This window comes from Pleurodeles waltl, chromosome 8, assembly GCF_031143425.1.
Source record: "Pleurodeles waltl isolate 20211129_DDA chromosome 8, aPleWal1.hap1.20221129, whole genome shotgun sequence".
In the NCBI taxonomy this organism is placed as follows: domain Eukaryota; kingdom Metazoa; phylum Chordata; class Amphibia; order Caudata; family Salamandridae; genus Pleurodeles; species Pleurodeles waltl.
The window spans coordinates 435,331,211-435,352,653 of NC_090447.1; the positions used below are offsets into that span (position 1 = coordinate 435,331,211).

A 21,443-nucleotide genomic window follows, 5' to 3' on the forward strand; every position below is an offset into this window, starting at 1 on the left:
TCTATGAGATCAGCCACATCTACATCCATAGTGGTTGGCTGTGGTTCATCCCTACTCCAACACCTCTCACTTCCTAGTCAGTTAATTGGAATAAAAAGCAGAGAAATGTATTGTAATTGCTTTTATATAGTGCCTACTACCCATGACAAGGCGTTGAAGCATTTTGTGGCAGGTAGTGCTACTCAGGAAACTCAGGTTAGTGGGCAGTCCAGTGGTTATTGTAGATTATTGGGATTAGCCTTGCAGAAATACAATAATGGAGAGTTGGGCAGACAGACAAGCAACAGAGCAGATTACACTCAGGCAGAGTGAGACAGGTAGAGGATACGAATGGAGTGTCATTTGATGGAAAGGAGGACGGGGAACAATCAATATTTTTCAGCCTAGGTCAGTTTTCATGCAAGAGTATGGGATGATCCTGTGCCTGCAGTGCTTAACTCTACATTGTACTTGTGACATCTGTGCTCTGGGGTAGTATAGAGAGATCTTTATTTGGTATTAAGGACTAGCTTCCTAGATAGTGGTCCAAGACCACCCAGCCACAGCAATCTTCGTGGGCCTCAAGACCTATGAGCGTGCCTACCTGGCACCCAGCCCTCAAGAGTAGGACTCTGCCTAGATTATAGCACGAGGTGCACTAGGCCCTAAGACCTATAAATTATAGAAAAAAATCGTACCGGAGAGAAAAGTGTGGAGCCTAATCACCAGGTTTCAAAAAGCTACCAACATATTTTAAGCAGATCACTGCTTGACTTTTACCTTAACCTAACACTCAAGTAATGCAACCAAGGAAGATTAGACATCACTAGCAAGACTCTTCATTTAGGTTAGCTGGCTATCTGAACACATTTCCTTACACTATTGGGTGCCACAGGTAACATCACTCCAGATGACAAGAACCGATCTATTCTGTGAACTGAAATATGTATTTAGTATTTGCAACTGCTGAGATGTCAACGTCCTAGATTGCTGTTTCAGGAGTGAAAGGACCTCGTTTTATGCTGTTTCATCACCACCCTCTGTTGGTGGCTGCTGGTTTCTTAATCACAAGTTCCCATCACAGCCTACCCACGACACAGCAGCCACCATCCCTTTAATTTTTGTGGAAGTCACACTCTCACTTGGGTAATTGAGATGTATGTATCACAGTGTATACTTTCATTTAATCCAGTCATGGTTTACTATGTGTTACCAATTTGTAAAATTCAGTGTACTTTAGTGGCTTCACAGTAACATAAAAACAAAGTTAAGTGGGATAAAGGTTTACAAATTATTTAGTGGTGCACAGCTCCATTTTACAATATTTTTGTAGCATTGTGGTTTGCAGTTTTGACACCAAACATGTAAATACACAATTGAATGCAATACTACGCGTAAAATACTCATAGCTATTGTCCCGCCATCCTTTTCTTCAAAAACATAGTCCCATAGCAACTGTCATGCCATCCCACAGTCCACAAACAAACTGAGAGGTGTGAGCACTGTCTAAATAAAAGTAGGACAGTTGTGCAAATAAATGCTTGACTGGCACCAGTGTAGTGAAGTGGAGCATGTTCTCCCAGTAGTGAACACAAGCAATCGCCATTTCTAGTGCAGTGTTGCTGTGTAAAAGGGTTGATGGTACATCAGAGACTTAAAAGTTGCATTATAGTTGTGTTGGGAGATTCACATTGGGCCAGTATTAAATCATGCATTGTATTAAAGAGGTTATTTTACTACTGGTCCTCTTTCTGTTTTGTGGCTTGCAGTCTTTCATGTGATGTCTTGTTTGGACCACTTTTTGATGCTCGCATGAACATTAACCCTAACTTAGGATACAAATATGCTTCTCTGAGTTTCTTTGGGGACTGTTTTTACTTACAGTTAGGCTCTTTTTCCACAAAGGAATTAACATCAATTTATTATAAATGGCTTTTGTGAATGATACTTTGAACCAACTTACTAATGGAGCTACTGAAAGCGTGAAATGCTCTACGTTGCCTTTACATCTTTGTGACAAATATTTATACATAAAACCAATAAAGAACCATTTTAAAAACCTTAACTTAGGCCTTAACAGGTCATCGTAAACAACTATGTTTAATAGGAAGCCTTTAGCACTAAGCGCAAAGAAGTTATACGTGACCTTCTAGCGAAGTTTCAAACAGCTCTACAGTAAGAGGGGTAGGAACTATATATGATGTAATAAAGCATCACACAATAATAGTAATATGTTAATTAAATTGATTTGTGAATGTATCTGAACCACAGAAGAGGTGAGAAGATGATCCTAATTCTGTATGCTTTAGCCTCTTTATTCTGTATTAGTTGGTATTATTCATTCAGTCATTCCACAAGACAGCCTACATGTTGTTTTTTCCGCTGCACAAACTTTCTCAAGCTTTAAAAAACACAATGGATGTGTGACATTCAACAATGTGATAGAGTACTTTATTTGTTATATGATTTGTGGCTTATCTCCGTCTTGGTAGGTACACTTGACTACTTGGATGTGGTTGCAAAGTTAACATGCAGCTTGCACCACATAAAGGTCTTAACACCCTTTTAAGCCCTTTTACTGACATGTTGGTCAATCAAGTTAGAGACCATACCTCAAACCATACCTCAAAACTGGACTCTGCCACATTGTATAATTTCACATGAGTTGTAAAGCTTTAACAAAGTTTGAAGACCTCAGTTTCATTCAGTGTTGACAGAATAATAGCATTGCAGCACCAATCTACAAGAGTCAGGACTATGACAGTGATGTTGGCTGTTTGGTTGTCACTATTGCGGCATTGTTTTCTGTGTAATAAAAATAGGGTGAGAAGCCGCTTACCTCAGCTTTATTTGAAAACCTTGTACGCCTACCATTAGTTGCCACCATTAGTTATGAGGAGCATCTCACTATACACCACTTCAAGTGTAACCCCACACACACACGCGCGCACACACACACACACACACACACACACACACATTCATATATATATATATATATATGTTCGATGGCATGTGTATCTGCAGATACACATGCTATGTATATCGATTCCGATATCTAGTGTTGGGCTCGGAGTGTTACAAGTTGTTTTTCTTTGAAGAAGTCTTTTAGAGTCACGGGATCGAGTGACTCCTTCTCTCAGTTCCATTGCGCATGGTCATCGACTCCATTGTTAGATTGTTTTCTTTCCGCCGTCGGGTTCGGACGTGTTTCCTCTCGCTCCGAGATTTCAATTCGGAAAACTTTAGAAAACCTTCCCTTTCGTCGGTATTGTCTCGATCCCGTTCTCCATCAAGCATCGAACCAGTAGTATGGTCGGAAAACCACTTTGTCGCCCTTCGGAGCGCGCGCCCAACTCGGGCCTATTCGGGCCGACCGCATGGAGAGCCTGATGGATCGGACTCCATTCCGATTCTGCCCTCGGTGCCAAGACAAGTACCCATACACAGACCAGCATTTGGTTTGTAACCTTTGCCTTTCTCCAGACCACTGGGAGGAAAACTGGGAGGCCTGTTGATCGTTTCGATCAAAAAAGACTCTTAGAGACGAAGAGCAAGAAGGCTGGAAATGGCGTAGAAGAGCAGTGAACATCTCGACGTCACCGAAGAGGAGCAGGCGCAAACAACAGTCTCTATCCGAGACACAGACTCTGAGCCGGAATCCGAAGACGACAGACCCATCACAGCCAGCCAGCATGTGAGTACGTCTGCCCTTGCACCCCCACACAAGAAACATCATAAGGCCTTGGGTACACCACTGCCGGAAGGCCATGGTTCGGCCCGAAAAAAGACTGTCGGTGACCGACCTTCGGGTTTGGCACAGAAAAAGGCCACACCTCCAACTACTTTGGAGTCGACAAAGACTATGAAGGGCTCCATTTCGGACTCCAGCAAAAAACAGCAAATTTCGGAGTCGAAAATTAGAAAGGCAGTTTCGGAGCCGAGACCTTCCACAACATTTTCCATACCGAAAAAGCAACAAACTTCGGAACCGAAAAAGACATGTTATACAGAGAAGTAAGGACTTTCCAAAAAAGTACGAAAAAGCCATAAAGCTTCTGAGGAAGAGTCAGACATTGAGCCCATTCTACAAGTTATGGTTGAGAGACAATCTAGGATACACATCCATAAAGAGACGGGGAGAATTATTACGGCACCTTCTCTAAAGACAAAGAGAAAGCTGGCATTCCAAGAAGAACTAGACACTGCACAGCCCCCAGCTAAAGTGCCAAAGCAAAAAGAGAAGCCAGTATCTCCTCAGTCTTCTCCTCCTCATTCCCCACACCTATCTACCTCTCCTCACACCAGCCCTCCTCCAATGCCTTCTCCAACACATTCTTTTGATTCACAAGAAGACATTGTAGATCCATGGGACCTTTATGATCCTGATCCCATCCCAGATAACGACCCAGATACCTACCCATCTATACCATCTCCACCTGAAGATACCACAGTATACAATCAGGTCATAGCCAGGGCTGCAGCTTACCATGGGGTAACAATGCACACTGAACCATTGGAGGAATATTTTTAGTTTAACACAATATCCTCAACACATTCTAGGTACCAATGCCTCCCAATGTTACCAGGCATGGTAAAACATGCAGACCAAATTTTTAATGAGCCTGTGAAATCCAGAATAATCACACCTAGAATAGAAAAGAAATATAAGCCTGCACCCTCTGACCCTGGTTATATTACCCATCAGGTGCCTCCTGATTCAGTGGTGGTTAGTGCTGCACGAAAGAGGGCAAATAGCCAGTCTTCAGGAGATGCACCCCCTCCTGATAAAGAGAGCAGGAAATTTGACTCTGCAGGAAAAACAGTTGCGCCCCAAGCAGCAAATCAGTGGAGGATAGCAAATTCTCAGGCACTACTAGCCCGTTATGATAGAGCTCATTGGGATGAGATGCAGGATATCATACAGCATCTCCCAAAAGAACACCAAAAGCGGGCACAACGAGTAGTAGAGGAACGCAAGCTATCAGTAACAACCAGATAAGATCTGCCCTTGATGTGGCTGATACAGCTGCAAGGAGCGTGAACACAGCAATTACCATTAGAAGACATGCATGGCTGTGCTCCTCTGGTTTTGAACCAGAAATCCAACAGGCTGTGTTAAACATGCCTTTTGATAAGAAACACCTCTTTGGCCCAGAAGTGGACACTACAATAGAAAAATTGCAAAAAGACTCCGATACAGCAAAGACAATGGGTGTTCTGTATACTACACAATATAGCAGGTCATTTCGTAAGCCTCAGTTTCGAGGAGGTTTTAGACCACAATCCTCTGAGGCACTAACTTCACAAACAAAACAAACATATCAACCCAGTACCAGCGAGGTGGGTTTAGAGGAACATGCATAGGACAATACTCTAGAAATAGAGGTAAATGCCAAACCTCTAAACAACCAGCAACACAACCACAACAGTGACTTCCTTTACTCCCTTCCACTCCACACATCTCCTGTGGGGGGAAGACTACAGCAGTTCCACGCATATTGGCAAAATATCACCACAAACAACTGGGTGTTATCAATTATCCGCAATGGCTATTGCCTAGAATTGATAAACACTCCTCCAAATATTCCACCAAGATATCACACGTTATCCCCAGAACATACAGTTCTGTTACAACAAGAGGTTCAATCTCTATTACTCAAACAAGCAATAGAATTAGTTCCACAGTCTCAACAGGCCCCTCAATTTTTACATCCTATCAGAATATTTTCACATGGTAACTCTGCAAGATGTTTTCCCACTGCTACAAAAACAAGATTTTATGACAGCCCTAGACCTCAAAGATGCGTATTTCCACATACCCATCCACACAGCTCACAGAAAATACCTCAGGTTTGTCATACAAGAAAAACACTACCAGTTCAAAGTGTTACCTTTCGGCATAACAACAGCTCCAAGGGTGTTCACAAAGTGCTTAGCAGTAGTAGCAGCATACCTAAGAAGACAACACATCCATGTCTTTCCATATCTAGACGATTGGCTAATAAAATCAAGCAATCGTATACAATGCCAAAACCATACACGTTACGTGATAGAAACACTGCACACGCTAGGATTTTCTATAAACTACCAAAAGTCACACCTTCTACCAGCACAAGTACAGCCGTATTTAGGTGCTATCCTAAATACTCAACTAGCTCTAGCATATCCAAATACACAAAGGATACAAGCTTTTCAAAATCTAATTCTACTTATACAACCAAATCGACAATACACTGTAAGATTTGTCATGAAAATCTTAGGAATTATGGCATCTTGCATACCAATAGTCCTACATGCAAGATTAAACATGAGGCCCTTACAACAGTGCCTTGCACAACAATGGTCACAGGCACACGGTCAACTTTAAGATCTAGTGTTGTTAATCCGCCAAACACATATGTCCCTTCAATGGTGAAATCACAGCAATTTAATAAAGGGGCAGTCGTTTCAAGACCCTGTGCCTCAGACCATAATCACAACAGATGCATCAATGATTGGTTGGGGAGCTCACCTAAACAATCACAATATTCAAGGGCAATGAGATGTCAAACAGAAACAGCTACACATAAATCATTAGAATTATTAGCTGTGTTTCTTGCCCTAAAAGCATTTCAACCTCTTCTCAGAAGAATGTTCTTATAAAGACAGGCAACATAATAACTATGTATTATCTCAGCACACAGGGAGGGACACATTAATCTCAACTGTCCCTTCTAGCCTAAACAATTTGGAAATGGGCAATTCACAATCAAATTAACCTATTAGCGCAGTACATTCCAGGGATAGACAATCAGTTGGCAGATGTCCTCAGCAGAAATCACAAACAAACACACAAATGGGAGATTCACCCCCAAGTACTTCAAAAGTACTTTCAAAAGTGGGGAACACCAGACATAGATCTATTTGCAACAAGCGAAAATACAAAATGCCAAAACTTTTCATGCAGTCACCCACATACCCAGGGTATGGATCAGTTGGTCAGGGATATTTGCTTACGCTTTTCTCCCTCTCCCACTCCTTCCATTTTTAGTCAACAAGTTGCATCAAACTTCACTCAACATGATACTCATACACCAACATGGGCACGTCAGCCGTTATACACAACACTACTAGATCTATCTGTAGTACCTCACTCCAAACTCCCCAGCGGACTAGATTTGTTAACACTAAACAAAGGTCAAATCAGACATTCAGACCCCAATGCTCTCAATCTAGTGAATTGGCACGTGAAGTCATAGAATGTGGATACTTAAAACTCCCATCAGAATGTATGGAAGTCATTAAACAAGCACGAAAAACCACTACTAGACAGTGCTACGCAAACAAGTGGAAAAGATTTATCTACTATTGTCAATCTAAAACCATAGATCCTCTTACGGCATCAATACAAGACATTATATGTTACCTCCATAAAAATACACCTTACCGCAATATCTGCATATTTACAAACTATTCAACATAGCTCTTTATTTAGCGTTCCTGTTATTAAAGCTTTCATGGAAGGGTTAAAACGCATCATTCCACCAAGAATACCACCAGTTCCATCTTGGAATTTAAATATAATACTTACAAGACTTATGGGACCACCTTTTGAACCCATGCACTCTTGCCAAATTCAATTTCTAACATGGAAGGTTGCCTTTCTTGTGGCAGTTACATCTTTAAGAAGAGTAAGTGAAATACAAGCTTTCACTCTTGAAGAACCTTTATTCCAAGTACACAAACACAAGGTTGTACTAAGAACAAATCCTAAATTTCTACCAAATGTAGACTCACCTTTTCACATCAATCAAACAGTGGAATTGCCATTCTTCTTTCCACAGCCGGATTCTGTGGCAGAAAGAGCTCTGCATACACTAGATCAAGAAAGCTCTAATGTATTACATAGACAGAACTAAACAGTTTAGGAAAACAAAACAACTTTTTGTAGCTTTCCAACAACCACATACAGGCAATCTTATATCAAAACAAGGTTTAGCAAGATGGATTGTTAGATGTATACAGACATGTAATATCAAAGCAAAAAGACAACTTTTAGTCACTCCTAAAGCACATTCTACAAGAAAGAAAGGTGCAACAATGGCTTTTTTCAGGAAACATACAAGTGGCTGATATATGCAAAGCAGCTACATGGTCAACACCTCATACATTTACTAAACACTACTGTGTTGATGTTTTCTCACAACAACAAGCCACTGTAGGACAAGCTGTCCTAAGAACATTATTTCAAACAACTTCAACTCCTACAGGCTAGCCACTGCTCTTTTGGAAGGACTAACTGCTTTGTAGCCTATGCATAGCATGTGTATCTGCAGCTACACATGCCATCGCACGGAAAATGTCACCTACCCAGTGTACATCTGTTCATGGCATGTTGTGCTGCAGATTCACATGCACCCTCCCTCCTCCCCAGAAGCCTGTAGTCGTTTAAGTTAACACATTTGTACATATGTATATACATTTACATTTGCATGGACATCTCTTTTCTCTTATATACTTTATCACTCCTTTCTTCACCCTCTGCGGGAAAACAATCTAACAATGGAGTCGATGGCCATGCGCAATGGAACCGAGAGGAGGAGTCACTCGATCCCGTGACTCTAAAAGACTTCTTCGAAGAAAAACAACTTGCAAAACTCCGAGCCGAACACTAGATGTCGGAATCGATATGCATAGCATGTGAATCTGCAGCACAACATGCCACAAACAGATGTACACTGGGTAAGTGACATTTTCCCCCTCCTTTCCACTGCCTGGATCTTTTGATCCCCAGGACCCACTGCACATCTGCCTCTGCTAGTTCCTGCATGAGTAATAATATAGTGGCTAAGCAGATAAGAGAGGAGTATTGGTGCAGCTTCTGTGGTCAGACTACATACTGCTTGATAAGTAAAGTAGGGTTATGTATTTCCTGCTGCTGGTGAAAGGGGGAAGTATTAGGCCTTCAAATCCTTGTTGTACACTGGATCCTCTGTGAGATATGATATGGTTTCTCCAGTTTTTATTTCAGATTAATAAAAAGATCACACAGGGCTCAATCGGGAAGTTAAAATAGTGAAACTTGAAGCCTCTCAAAGACCTGTTCCAGCCGGTTGGCAGGAATGTTCCAAGCAGCTCCCAGGGTATTAATATAAGTGCAGCAGCGATGGAATGCAGCAGTAAAGCTAGCAGAGGTTCCTGGTCATTCTCCTGGTCAACATCTAATTTGGCACATGTTATCTTTGGAAACACAGTTGCAGCCTTTCAAATAAGATTGGATGAGAGACTGGCAGGAATTTGGCACTGGCAAACACTCTGTTCGGGTGACCAAATCCACCATGTAACCAAAAGCAAAGTTGATGTGGTGCCCACAGCAACAGTATATTTTACCATGGCACTCTTTGTTTTTGTGGGTGGCTACCCTGAAGAAGTTTCCTACCATAGTGAAATTGAAGCCAACCAGCAGTCTACATTATATGTTAGCAGCCAATAATAGGACCCTCCTAAGCTAGGTAGAAACCCTTAGCCAGGAAACCACCTAAATGCTCGGGTTCAACAACCTGATTTATATTAGCTCAATGATTGTGAGCCTTCTTTCAGTCAGGGACTAACAAAGGCTGATTAATTTTTAAGTGTTTTGACGTTAATAAAAAACCATGAATGATCTTTTCACTCAGACACATTTTTAAATCTTCCCTACACTTGAAGTGTATTGGCTCTAGAGGGAGAAATGGATATATGTTCTCAAGTCTTGGTAAACCATATACATTAACGAAAGATTGGGTTATTAGTGTAAAAATCTACTTTGAAATGTTGGTAGTACAGAAAATCCTAAAATATTGCAATCCATTAACCAACAAAGGGTTTTGAAATTGGGTATGGACAACAACTAGTATTTCGGACTTATCAATGTTCAATTTGTACTCTGAATATGAGCTATATAAAGCTGAAAGCACAGGTGAAGTGTAAATTAATATTGCAATGAATGGATCCAAGTACAAAGCATTAAGCAGAGATGATAGAGGCCTTCCTTGCCTAGTAAAACATGTAATAGGAACCAGAGTTGACAAATGGCTTTTAATAATTAACATTGAAGAGGTGTATAGTCTGAATCCAAAAGGCGAATTGCTTGGGAATATCGGGTGAGAGCTGGCCACAAAAATGTCAACCTGTTACTGCGACGCCTCCACCCAGTCTATCAGTGCACCAGCATAGTTGGTCTGTACAGCATTTCCTCTGATGGGAATTAGTCACTGCTACCAAAGGGAGACTAAATTGGTTATGCTCCCAAGGAGACAGCTGGCCAGTATGTGTGCATAATGTTTCATATTGATACCGGGAAGTAAAATTGGCCTACAAGACTCATGACTTATAGGAGGTTTCTCCTTCATAAAAAAACACAAAGCAGGCACCATAACCCAAGACATGGTATGCCAGTTCTTGGAATAGAATTCCTAGAAGGTCTTCCCCTAAGAGTTTGTAAAACTTACTAGAGAGGGCATCTAGTCCTGAACATTTTTAACCACTCCTCATGGAGTTCCCCTTAGGTCACAGCCTGTGAAGCCCCTGCTTCAAGTGCCATGAGCATTCACATAGAAACTTGCTATAAAAAGGTCTTCATCCCAGAATCAGGTGAACTTGACTTTGGTGTGTATAACAGTTAGTAGAACTGATAAATACTGCCTCACAGTTCTGTCTTTATCTGCTATATTGATTTTAATACACACAAACAATTCTTGGCTGTAGCGCTAGTCATGACCCCAAATCGAATACCTGATACATGGGGGCTTGCACGTGCTCAAAAATGTGCCTGTTGTTAAAATATGCTCCTTGGCACCATATAGATTCCATGTCTGTTACCATCCTATTTTGGGCTGGACCTTGTTCAGAATGAGCTGGGCATGGTGTATCTCACACTTTAGCAGATGGAAAGAAAGCTGCATTTCAGCCGCTATTGCAGCTCTCCTCTGCATAGTCGTAGGTTTGGCTGCCTGGCCCCTTATTCAGGAACTAGCTGTGGAAGGATCACAACCATACCGACTAATGATGAGTTTACATTGAATAAAATGACCTCAGAGGCTTCCATTAGGTGCAGTAGGATAAAATACTCATCTAACAAAAGTGCTTTCGTGAAAGTCCAATGTAGAATAGAGGTGGAAACAGCACCAATGTTAGGATCCAGTTTTATTTGGCATGAGCCAAGACTGGTGCCGGGTGAAAGCCAACATAGGTGGCAGCAGCCCATACCTTACTTAGCAAGTAATAATCAATACGGGAGTGTTGTTTATGGGAGGCAGCATGCAACATCTAAGCTTGGGTTTGTAGATGTTTACCAGACCTGTATAACATTGAGACAGAAAACCTCACCTCCACAACCGCTATTATGTATTTGTAGTGTCAAGAGTTGTGCTTGAGATACAGCTGGTCTGTGATCTTAGTAAATCTGAAAGTCAACTCCTCACACACTTTAACGGTATTTGGCCAATATATGGAAGATAAGTTGAATACTAGAGAATCACAACTAATGTTTGACATTACCTCACATCACCTCTAAATAGACACTCCCTGGAACATAGAATCTTCTATTGCACAGTCTGGTGAATATCTTGCTGCTTTGTTCAAATTTCAATCCTTTTAAGTTAAAGGCAATAACACTGAGTGTAAACGCAATACTGTAGGGATACTAATCTCTATGTAGTTCAAGTGCAACCGCTGTTTTTTTTTTTACCAAGTATTCAGCCCAACCCCAGAGCTACTGCACACCCACTTGCTGACCTAAACCACATATCATGCCCTAACCCTGACCCCTTTCCTTCACCCTGCGACCCCTCCCACATTTTCCAAAGATGAAGCACCATCCAAACCCAGCCTGCTGATTATAGCCCAGCCGGCAATCAGGTGTTCATTCATTGACTTACCACCCAAGTCAAAGGTACTTTCCTTGTCATCCACGCCCCGCTAGAGTTCCCACAGATGAGAAGACCATAATGCCAAGCATATTGCAGCACGCTGGAGAACTAAACTGTGCACTTCAAGCACTAAGTGAAGCCAAAGTTAAATCCAGCTATACCACCTTTTCTGGTGCAGGTACGCTTACCTCAGCCTTGAAATGACTATTGAAAGTCAAAGGTAGTATAACTAGAAACCATGTATTCCATCAACATGATAGCTTATTGATAGCCACTAGGCCATCAAGAACACAAAGTGTTTCCCTGAATGATTGTTAGCATCAACAATCGTCCAAAAGTTCATCTGAGTTTCCTCTCTTTGACAGGTTAAAAGATTGGAAATAGTCTCCATGGTAGGGGTCTTTTTTGGTCCCAGTAGCCTCAGTGGATGCTCTGTGAGGAGGCTTAACATCATGGTCCCTGGCAGGATGATCCCCAGTCTGAGGCAGGTCATGATCCAGCTCCTTAGCCAGCAGAGGGGGCTAGCCTCCCATCAAGCCTCTGATTGAACCTGTATGGCATGCTTAATGTGAATATGCCCTCAGCATTGGTAGGCCCTGACCTCACTGGTTGGTGCTTAGCTACTCTTCAGTCTCCAGCATTAGCAGTATGTGTCTCCAATGCCCTCTTCCTTGTTTACATTGTATGTTCAGGGGAGTGCTTGATTTCCTTTGTGATCAGAAAGGAGTTGTTAACAGAAATTAGAAATGGTAGTAGAAAAATAGCCCAGTGGTCTTATGTTGTTTCACAAAGTTATTTCCCCAAAGGATCTTTTCAAAGGAAGGAATGCTTTCTCAAGTTATGGTATAATTAATCTGGGCCTGATTTAGAATTTGGTGGACGGGTTACTCCTCCCATCCAGACAGATATCCCATTCACCGAAATCTAAATCCCATAGAAGACAATGGGGTTTAGATTTCAGCAGACGGGATATCTGTCTCCGTTGTGACAGAGTAACCAGTCCACCGAGTTCTAAATCAGATCTTTTGTCTTTTGTTAAAAATGCAATTGTAGGGTGTACTTGTCCATCCTCTTGCTTTTGTGAAAGAGTAGCTCAAATGGTAGAGTTGAAAAGCTTTCACAAAGAGGCACTTGGAAAATGGTTTTTTCGTGGTAAGTAGTTCAAAGTAAAGGAGGGAATGGAGGGGTTCAATTTCTTATATATTGGATTTAGGGTACCATGAAAATATAATTTCTTCTAGCATCACTGGTTACCAGAAATGATTGTGCAGATATTGATATCTGTACGTACGTACAACTCAGACAGGTCTACTTAGGCCCCAGACAATGGAGGAGGCAAAATGGCATGTTGCTTAATACAGTGATCCTGTACTGTACTGTCTATGTGATATCCCTGCAAACCAATAAGGTTTTTTTTTATTTTTTAAATAGTTCAAAGTAAACTTTAATTCTGAAAATAATTTCAAATGATGAAGGGGAATAAGGTAGCAAAATGGCCCATTAATCCCACATCTCTTCTAAAGGAACAAAGTAACTTGAGGGTAATAACAGTAGTTCCAGTTAAAGCTTCACAAATAAAATTTGAGTAGCTCTTAAGACAATAATACATGAAAGACCAACCTAACAATATGGATTTGACTTATAACGACTAGCAGAAGGAATGGACCAAATTATGAGAAAAAGACAAGAGCTGGATATCTGTGCAGTGGTTGCAAGTGGTGGATGTCAATTCACCCGACTACCAACTGAAGAGGGATTCATGGCTGGCCGCTAGGGTCAGGTAGGGTGTTATGGGCAGGCCGTCAATCACATAGTATCTTTGCAGTGAGATCTTTTGTTGGAAGGCAGGAAAAACAACAATAGCAGTCTTGTTGTGTATTCCCTTGAACCTCTCCCAGAGATCACTGTTCAGATGCAGCAGTTGAAACAGCAGTTCATTAAGGTGTTTAGGTTCGGTAATATGCATCTGTTCCTTACTGAGTATGGTACAGGTATTTCCACAAAGTAAAGCCAGTTCCCATTGGTGGAGTTGAGTTTCACACTGAGGAAACTGAGTTATGCGCTTGGTGGCAGTGCTGTTAAGTATCCATTTAGCTCAAGTATCTTTTGACATCCTCAGTCCTGGTTCTCAGGAGCTAGATTGTGGTGGAGACAGGTGAGCAATAGGACATGGGAGACCATGACCTCTGCTGTGGTTCACCTCTTGGTTCACACATAATCTGTAGTTTTGGTGGGCACTGGCCCTGGGAAGCTGCCATTAGGCTAAGCATAGATCTTGAGGTCTGGAAGTTTATGGATGCAGAGGCTTGATCTTTCTTAACCTCCTCCCTCCACAGTCAGCAGTCTGTGTTTACTCCACTGGTGCAGGGATTGGCCAACAAACATGCTTTATTACACCATAGCTGGTTAGATAATGTCATGTAATGCACATTTTGCTGACATCCTCACATTCGATAACTTCATATCCACAAGCCCTATGCCTCCACTTTGGCGGCAGGAGTACTTGTGGTTAAGCAACATTTATGGAAAGCATACATTGCATAAATGTTTTAGTATCCTTCCATAAAAGGTAAAAATCCTTCCCCGATTATACATACTGTAGAATCTCTTATAGAATCCAATGCTTTCTGTGCACTCCTTGCCTTTACCTTGCCGTGTACCAGCTTGTTTATTGAAGCAGCATTTTAATCTGAACTGTTTATCATTCTTAAAAGACAAGCTAAGGAAGCTGTCAGCATCAGGGATCAAGATCTAGCCAGACTGTACCGCCAACTAGATGACACCAATGAAGAACTTTCTCGGACAGGTAGAGACAGGGAGTCTGCAATGCAAGATAATTGCAGATTACAGGATCAACTCTCCAAGACAAAACAAGAAAACCAGGTATGTGAGCTGCTTTGCCTGTTACTAGAATGACAAAAAGTTGTAATCTGTATTTCTATAACTTAGTTGTGATAAGAATGCCTGTACTCACAGAGATAGTTGCATTCTGTTTTTTTCAATAATCAATACAGTATTGGCTCTAACTTTTAAGAGGAATATGTTTTTTGTTATAGACACTAAACCACAAACTGAAAGATTCTCAGAAGGAACTCGAGGATGTTAAGCTCAAGGTGCAAGATGCCATCACAGATGTTTCCAGACTTGAGAGTCTGATACATTCTAAAGTACGTTGCTGGAGTTTCATTATTTCCATTTTAAATAAGTCTGTTGTAGTTTACGCCATAACTTTACATCATCCCTTCAAACCTGATGTAAAGAATGTATTTTAATACATACCTGTAATTATATGCCATTATGCTGGAACTTAATTTAACTTCACTCTTTCCATACACCTACTTCTTATATTACACTTCACAGCTTAGTTGTGGCAGCACAGAATAAACAGCTTGTCCTATGTACTGTTGTGTGTAATGGCAAAGAAGTTGGACATATGGTTTAGTAGCAACCAAAAAAATCTCACATGCCCTTCTCTGTAACATTTTGAATATTGTTAGCACCAAACCGATCCACAAAATGAGAAAATCTGCCCAAATGTAGATAATCTAAGGAAGAGCAGGAGTTTTTAAATGTGGATAGTGGAATGGTGTCATTTGTGTTAAGCCTCTATCTCACTAATTGTATACTAAAATGTTGGTGGAAGCATTTAGAAACAGTCTCAGAAGCCCAACATTATTCTCACACCAAGAAGTGTACTTTTGCCATCAGTACATTTGTCTTGGGGTTAGTCATGAATGGCATTGCTCTCCATCAATTCTAAATTGATACCTACCTAGGAAAGAGCACCGCTGGTGCCAGTCACATGACAAGGAAGACCGTGGAGCACAAGTAGGTAAAGGCTGTCATTGGTTGTTGCATTAGTAGTGTTATTACAAATAAATGCATTTAAAGAAGACATGATAGCGAAGATATGAGCGATAGATGGATTGTGCACATAACGGTGAAAAAGCATTTTTTGTTCATTGTTATACTGAATGAAATATCATACAGTATTTCCTATTTTATTTTTAAAAGTAGATGGAATGGGATTCACTCTATCTAATGTGTGTTCTAATATTAATGCAATTGGTAGATAAAAGTGGAAAATATTAAATTAATTTGGCAAGTTTTGTGGGAGAGGAATTTGGTTGTTATTATGTAACATAGAGCCTGATTTAGAGTATAGCGGTTGGGGTTACTCCGTCACAAACATGGCAGATATCCCGTCCTCCATAATACGATCAATTATATCCTATGGGAATCGTAATATGGTGGACGGGATATGACGAAATAACCTGTCTGCCAACCTCTAAATCAAGCCCATAGTTCTTTGTGAACGTGCTTTCAAGAAACAGATTAGTACTTTATTGAGAATGGTTTTATTGTAGTAGGAACTTATCAATCACAATGTGCTCTACTTATGTATTACCTTTATTTGAGCATGTTTCTAGAGTGCTACTTCACCAGACTGTACGTGAGTGCTTTACAAAGAACTGGAAATACATATTGCATTATATAGCATTCACATAGCACTTACTACCCTGATAAAGTGTTGAAGCGCTGCACAGCGATTAGCACGCTACTCCGGAACCCAAGATTAGTGGATACTCAAGTGGTTATTGTTAGGTATTGTGATTAAACACACAAACGTTGATGGGGGGCAGCTTGGAATAAGCCTAACCACTGGCAATCGTTTGGGGTAGCACTCCAACCCATCATTCTTTTGCTCAGCCATATGGAAATCAGTCTTGACCCGTCTCCAATAGAAACAGTTCAGCCTGAACTGCCAGGCCAGGTCCTACCAGAACAGGAACACAGTCAACCCAAGACTGGTTTCACCCTGTTTGGGGATCGTCAGTCAGGTGCAGCTTGGGTCCATAGGAACAGTTCAGCCCGAGATGCCAGGCCATGTCCTCCCTGAACTGAAACACAAGCAACCTAAGATTGATTTTGCTCTGATGGGGGGTTGTCATGTCATGTATTGGTACTAGTCATGTGCTCTCAAGGAAAAACATTCCATGCATTTACTCCAGTTTCTTAGCAGCAGATTAAATTAATAGGAGTTAGGTATGATTATTAGTGAGGGCTATGTGGGTTCATAAAAATATGAGATGAACAGGTAGGCTGTCAAAGATTTGGTATTGCTAGCTTGCAAGAATAGGGTTTTAAACTAGAGGCGGCATGCAAAGGATGAAAAGTATGAAGAGGGTCACTCTGAAGAAAGAAAGGAGAGGAATCAAGAGTTCTAATTCAAGGTCAGTTTTTCAAGCTGGGTTTTAGGAATGCAGCGGAAGGAGGCTTTTTGACATGACATGCAACCTGAGTGTGTACAGCTGTAGATATGAATAACATTGTGCACTGATCTCTGTACAGAGAAGATTGCTGAAAATGTGAGTCTAAGTTTGCAGATCATATCATAGATTTGTTTGCAAAAAACAATTAAAAATAGACCTAAATGAGGAGAATAATGGAGACATTGAGCAGGGTAAATGGGTAGGCAAGGAGGTAAGGGATAAACGAAGAAGAAAAGCAGAGCGAGGGTTACAAAGAACAAGAGATTCAAAGAAGAAAAGGGCTAGAGAAGTGGGAGACAGGTGATAGATTGATCAATATAATGTACATGATGTTAAGTCATTCACCTCTTAGAAGAGGAGTATCAGTCAGTTAGGTCATTGCTTGAGTGTCTTCTGAAAAGAAAAGTCTTAAGAGATTTCAGGAGGACAAGATTTTCATGAGTAGTCTTAGACTGGTCAGAAGTCCATTTCATAAGGCTGGAGGCCAATGAGGATTATGTTATCTGTGACTCTTCTGAAGATGATAATAAACATATGTACAGCTGTTGTCTTCTGATGAGCAGAGAAGATGCTTGATTGGAAATTAGTAATCTGGGAAATGTTGTCCACATGAGAAACTAAAGAGTAAGAGTTGTCAAAAAGCCTAGAGGTTTTACAATAGAAGACGGAGCTGGTGAGTAGCCGAAATCCATGAGCTTGTTGATGAGCTCAGACTTGATGTTTTGTTGGATTTGCGCTATATGACGAAAATTCAGTCTTTTGAGGATTTAATTTCATACAGGTTTTAACCACCCATTTGATTTGCCAGTTCATGCCTTCTTAAAGTGTGGCTATTTCTTGTATTGAGGAGACCTGTAAATAGAGTTGTGTGTTGTCCACATTTTGGTGTGGTTTAATGCCTGAGCCCTTTAATAAGAGGCAGAGCGGTTCAACATAAAGATTGAAAAGAACTGAAGATAATCTATAGCATTGCAGGACAGGGCATGGGCGTAAAGTTTCCTAACTTGACTAGGAGTGTGTGTGTTTTTTGACAGATTACAGCAAACAAGATCTAATGGGTAGTGTTAAAACATGCAATTGGGACAGTAGTAGACACAAGTGTGTCTATATATATATATGTAAATATATATATATAATTATAATTTTTCATTAAACTGTTGTACAAATTACATATATTTAAGTTTGATTAACATTGAGATAAAGTGATTTGCCCAAAGTGCATACTGTTTAGTCAGGTGCTAAAGTCAGTGTTAGATGCCTCCTGCAAAGGTTAGATACTAGTAGGGGTAAACTATTAGAAAACATTATAGTGATATTGGAGACTGGTACACTTTGATAACACTTCAAGAACGTGAAATCCCCAGATATGTATGTATTGCATGGGAAGCTATTTAGAAAGCTTCATTGCTTTGACTTCTGTCTGTTTCATGTTTATCCATAAGTTAATGCATGGGGACAATTCGCCAGTCTTGGAATCTGCCACTAAATGCAGTTTTCTTAAAAAGCTTTCTAGATAAAGCCTAGACTATTGTGCTAAGCATGTTTTTTGTTGTGACTAATTGATTAGTTGTGTCAGCAACACATAAATTGTAGCTGTATTTTTAAGGTGTAATTCTCTTTTTTATATATGTTATTTAGTATGCATTTTCTGCTGTGATTTAATGATCAAGTGAATAAAATAAACAGTTGTCTAATTGATTAAATCACCTTGCAATCACATAATTTGGTCACATTTCATTAATAATTGTTGGCATTACTTGCTTCTTAACTCCTATACTTTTGTTACATTTATCCTGGGTAAAGGTGACACATCGCAAATCCATACAGCAGTGAATCCGATGGACTTAATGGGAGAATTCTACCATCTTCTAGCCATTATCCTTCATGGTGCTGAAAATGTGTTTCATAGAGTTGAGTGAGAAATGCTCAGAGCCCCACTGACTAATTTTATCAAGTAGACTCATTTTAGAACAGTTTGTTTGACAGTGTTCACTGGGATCCTGCTAACCAGGACCCCAGTGACTGTGCTCTCTCCCTTTAAAACGTGGTTGCTTGGACCACACACACCCCACATTTGGCATACTGGTGCCCCCATATAAGTCCCTAGGATATGGTACATAGGTACCCAGGGCGTTGGGGTACCAGCATGTATTATGCCACCAGTGGGGAGACCTTGCAAAGTGTATCTGCAGGCCTGCCATTGCAGCCTACGTGAAAGGTTGCATGAACCCCTTCCACTACAGGTCACTGCACCAGGTCACTGTTAGTCACCCCTATAGTAGGCCCTCCTAGCCCAGAGGGTAAGGTGCAGGTACCTGTGTGTGAGGGCAGCCCTACATGAGAAGAGGTGCCCCCACGAACTCTAGCTCCATTTTCATGTACTTCGTTAGTGCGGGGACGCCATTTTACGCATGTATTGCACATAGTCCACTACCTATGTTCAGCTACATAACGGTAACTCCAAACCTAGGCATGTTGGGTATCAAACATGTCGGAATCATACCCCAATACTGTTGTCAGTATTGGAAGTATGATTCTATGCACTCTGGGGGCTTCTTAGAGGACCCCCGGCATTGCTTCTACCAGCTTTCTGGGGTTTTCCATGCAGGCCAAGCTGTTGCCACCCCTCAGACAGGTTTCTGCCCTCCTGCTGCCTGATCAGCTCAAGCACAGGAAGGCAGAACAAAGGATTTAATTTGGGAGAGGAGGGTAAAACCCTCTCGCCTTCCAAATAGGTGTTACGTGGCTTGGGAGGATAGCCTCCCCAGGACACTGGTGTACTTTGAAGGGCACATTTGGTGCCCTTCTTGCATAAAACAGTAAGCGCTGCTTCAGGGACCTCCATTCCCTGCTCTTGCATGAAACTGGACAATGGAAAGGGGAGTGACCTCTCCCCCATCCATTACCACCCCTGAGTGGTGCCAGAGCTCCTCCAGAGGGTCTCTTGATTCTGCCATCTTGAATCCAATGTGGACAGAGGCCTCTAGGAGCATCTGAGTGGTCAGGTCAGGCAGGTGACATCAGAGCCCCCTCCTGATAGGTGGCCACCTGGGTAGGTGACCACCTGGGTAGGTGACCAGTTCCCCTTCCAGGGATAGTAACAGTCTCCCTCATATATGGGTCCTTAGATTCGGCTTGCAAGATTCCAGCAGGACTCCTCTGCAACCTCTACTTCGACTTCTGGCCACTGGAACTGTGACTGGACCCTCCAGGAACCGACAAACTGCATCCACGACGAAGTCTCTGCTTGCAACATTGTTTCCTCGGCCCCTTCAAACTTCTGCAACATTTCCATGGCTGTGCATCCTCTGAGGGCGGCAAGTCTTCCGCCTGCACGAGAAGGAAGAAGGAATCTCCCTTGGAGTGAAGGAGTCACTACCCTGTATCTGCAGGCACCAACTGCAACAACGACTTGCTGCGTAGATCTGCTCTCATCCTGAGCTGCGTGGATCCTGCATCACAGGTGGTGGTCTAGAGTGGTCCCCTTGGTCCTCTCTACCAGCTATCCAACTTTGGTGAAGGTAGGCCCTTGACTTGCCATGCAGGACAGTACCCCTGTGCACCACGTCTCTTGCAGCTTGTTGGCATCTCCTCCAAGGGATCTTCAGGCTCCGTGTAGCCTCAGCACTCTTCCCCGTGACGCACAGCCCTCTGTGTGCTTCTCCTGCGGGATGGGACCCTTCTTCAGTTGTGCTGCATGGGCTCCTCTGTGACTCCTAGGTTTTTATCCAGTGGGGCTTTTGTGGCGGCTGCCTTTCTGTGGACTCTCCACATTGCTGTTTCCATCCAGGGCTCCCCCCATGGGTTGAGTCCTCTGGACCTTGCTGGTCCCTGGCACCTCCACTTTTCGTTCATTGCGATTTATGAATTTGCCAAGGCTTGTTGGTGGCTTTTCCACGCCGTGGCAGACTGACTTCTTCCATCCGGCCTGGGACATTTGCTGCATCCTCCAGGAACTCTTCACCGACTCCAGGGCTGCATTGCTGACCATCTTTGTCCTACCGTCGACCAACTCCTGTAACTACAGTCAGGTGATAGTGGCTCTTGCCACCCTCGGAAACTCCTGCGACTTGTGGACTTGGTCCTCTTCTTTTTCAGGTCTTCCTCTTTGGGAATCCACCACTGGTTTCTGGCAGTGTTGTCTGGATGTTGCTTTAATCTTATTTTCAGTCCCTTTGGTGGTTTGAGGAAACTCCAGTAACTTATTCCTTTCTTCCTCGTCCCTGGGGGGCACTGTGGTACGTACCTTTGGGGTTTCCTGGTTCCTCCAGCTCCCCTCTATAGATTCCACTTACCTAGG

The 21,443-nt window shown here is 42.0% G+C and overlaps 1 protein-coding gene and 1 long non-coding RNA gene across 4 annotated transcripts in view; one reads left to right on the plus strand and one right to left on the minus strand.

Annotated features, from left to right (window-relative positions):
* TSGA10 (testis specific 10) overlaps window positions 1–21,443 on the plus strand; it is a 360,446-nt gene that overhangs the window by 236,658 nt on the left and 102,345 nt on the right. For all 3 annotated transcript variants that reach the window (XM_069204318.1, XM_069204316.1, XM_069204317.1), the window contains exons 13-14: window positions 14,585–14,753; window positions 14,927–15,037. In XM_069204318.1, the coding sequence (XP_069060419.1) occupies window positions 14,585–14,753; window positions 14,927–15,037 (280 nt within the window). The remainder of the gene's footprint in view (window positions 1–14,584; window positions 14,754–14,926; window positions 15,038–21,443) is intronic.
* LOC138250014 (uncharacterized) overlaps window positions 1–21,443 on the minus strand; it is a 115,181-nt gene that overhangs the window by 25,149 nt on the left and 68,589 nt on the right. The gene's annotated exons all lie outside the window — the stretch shown is intronic.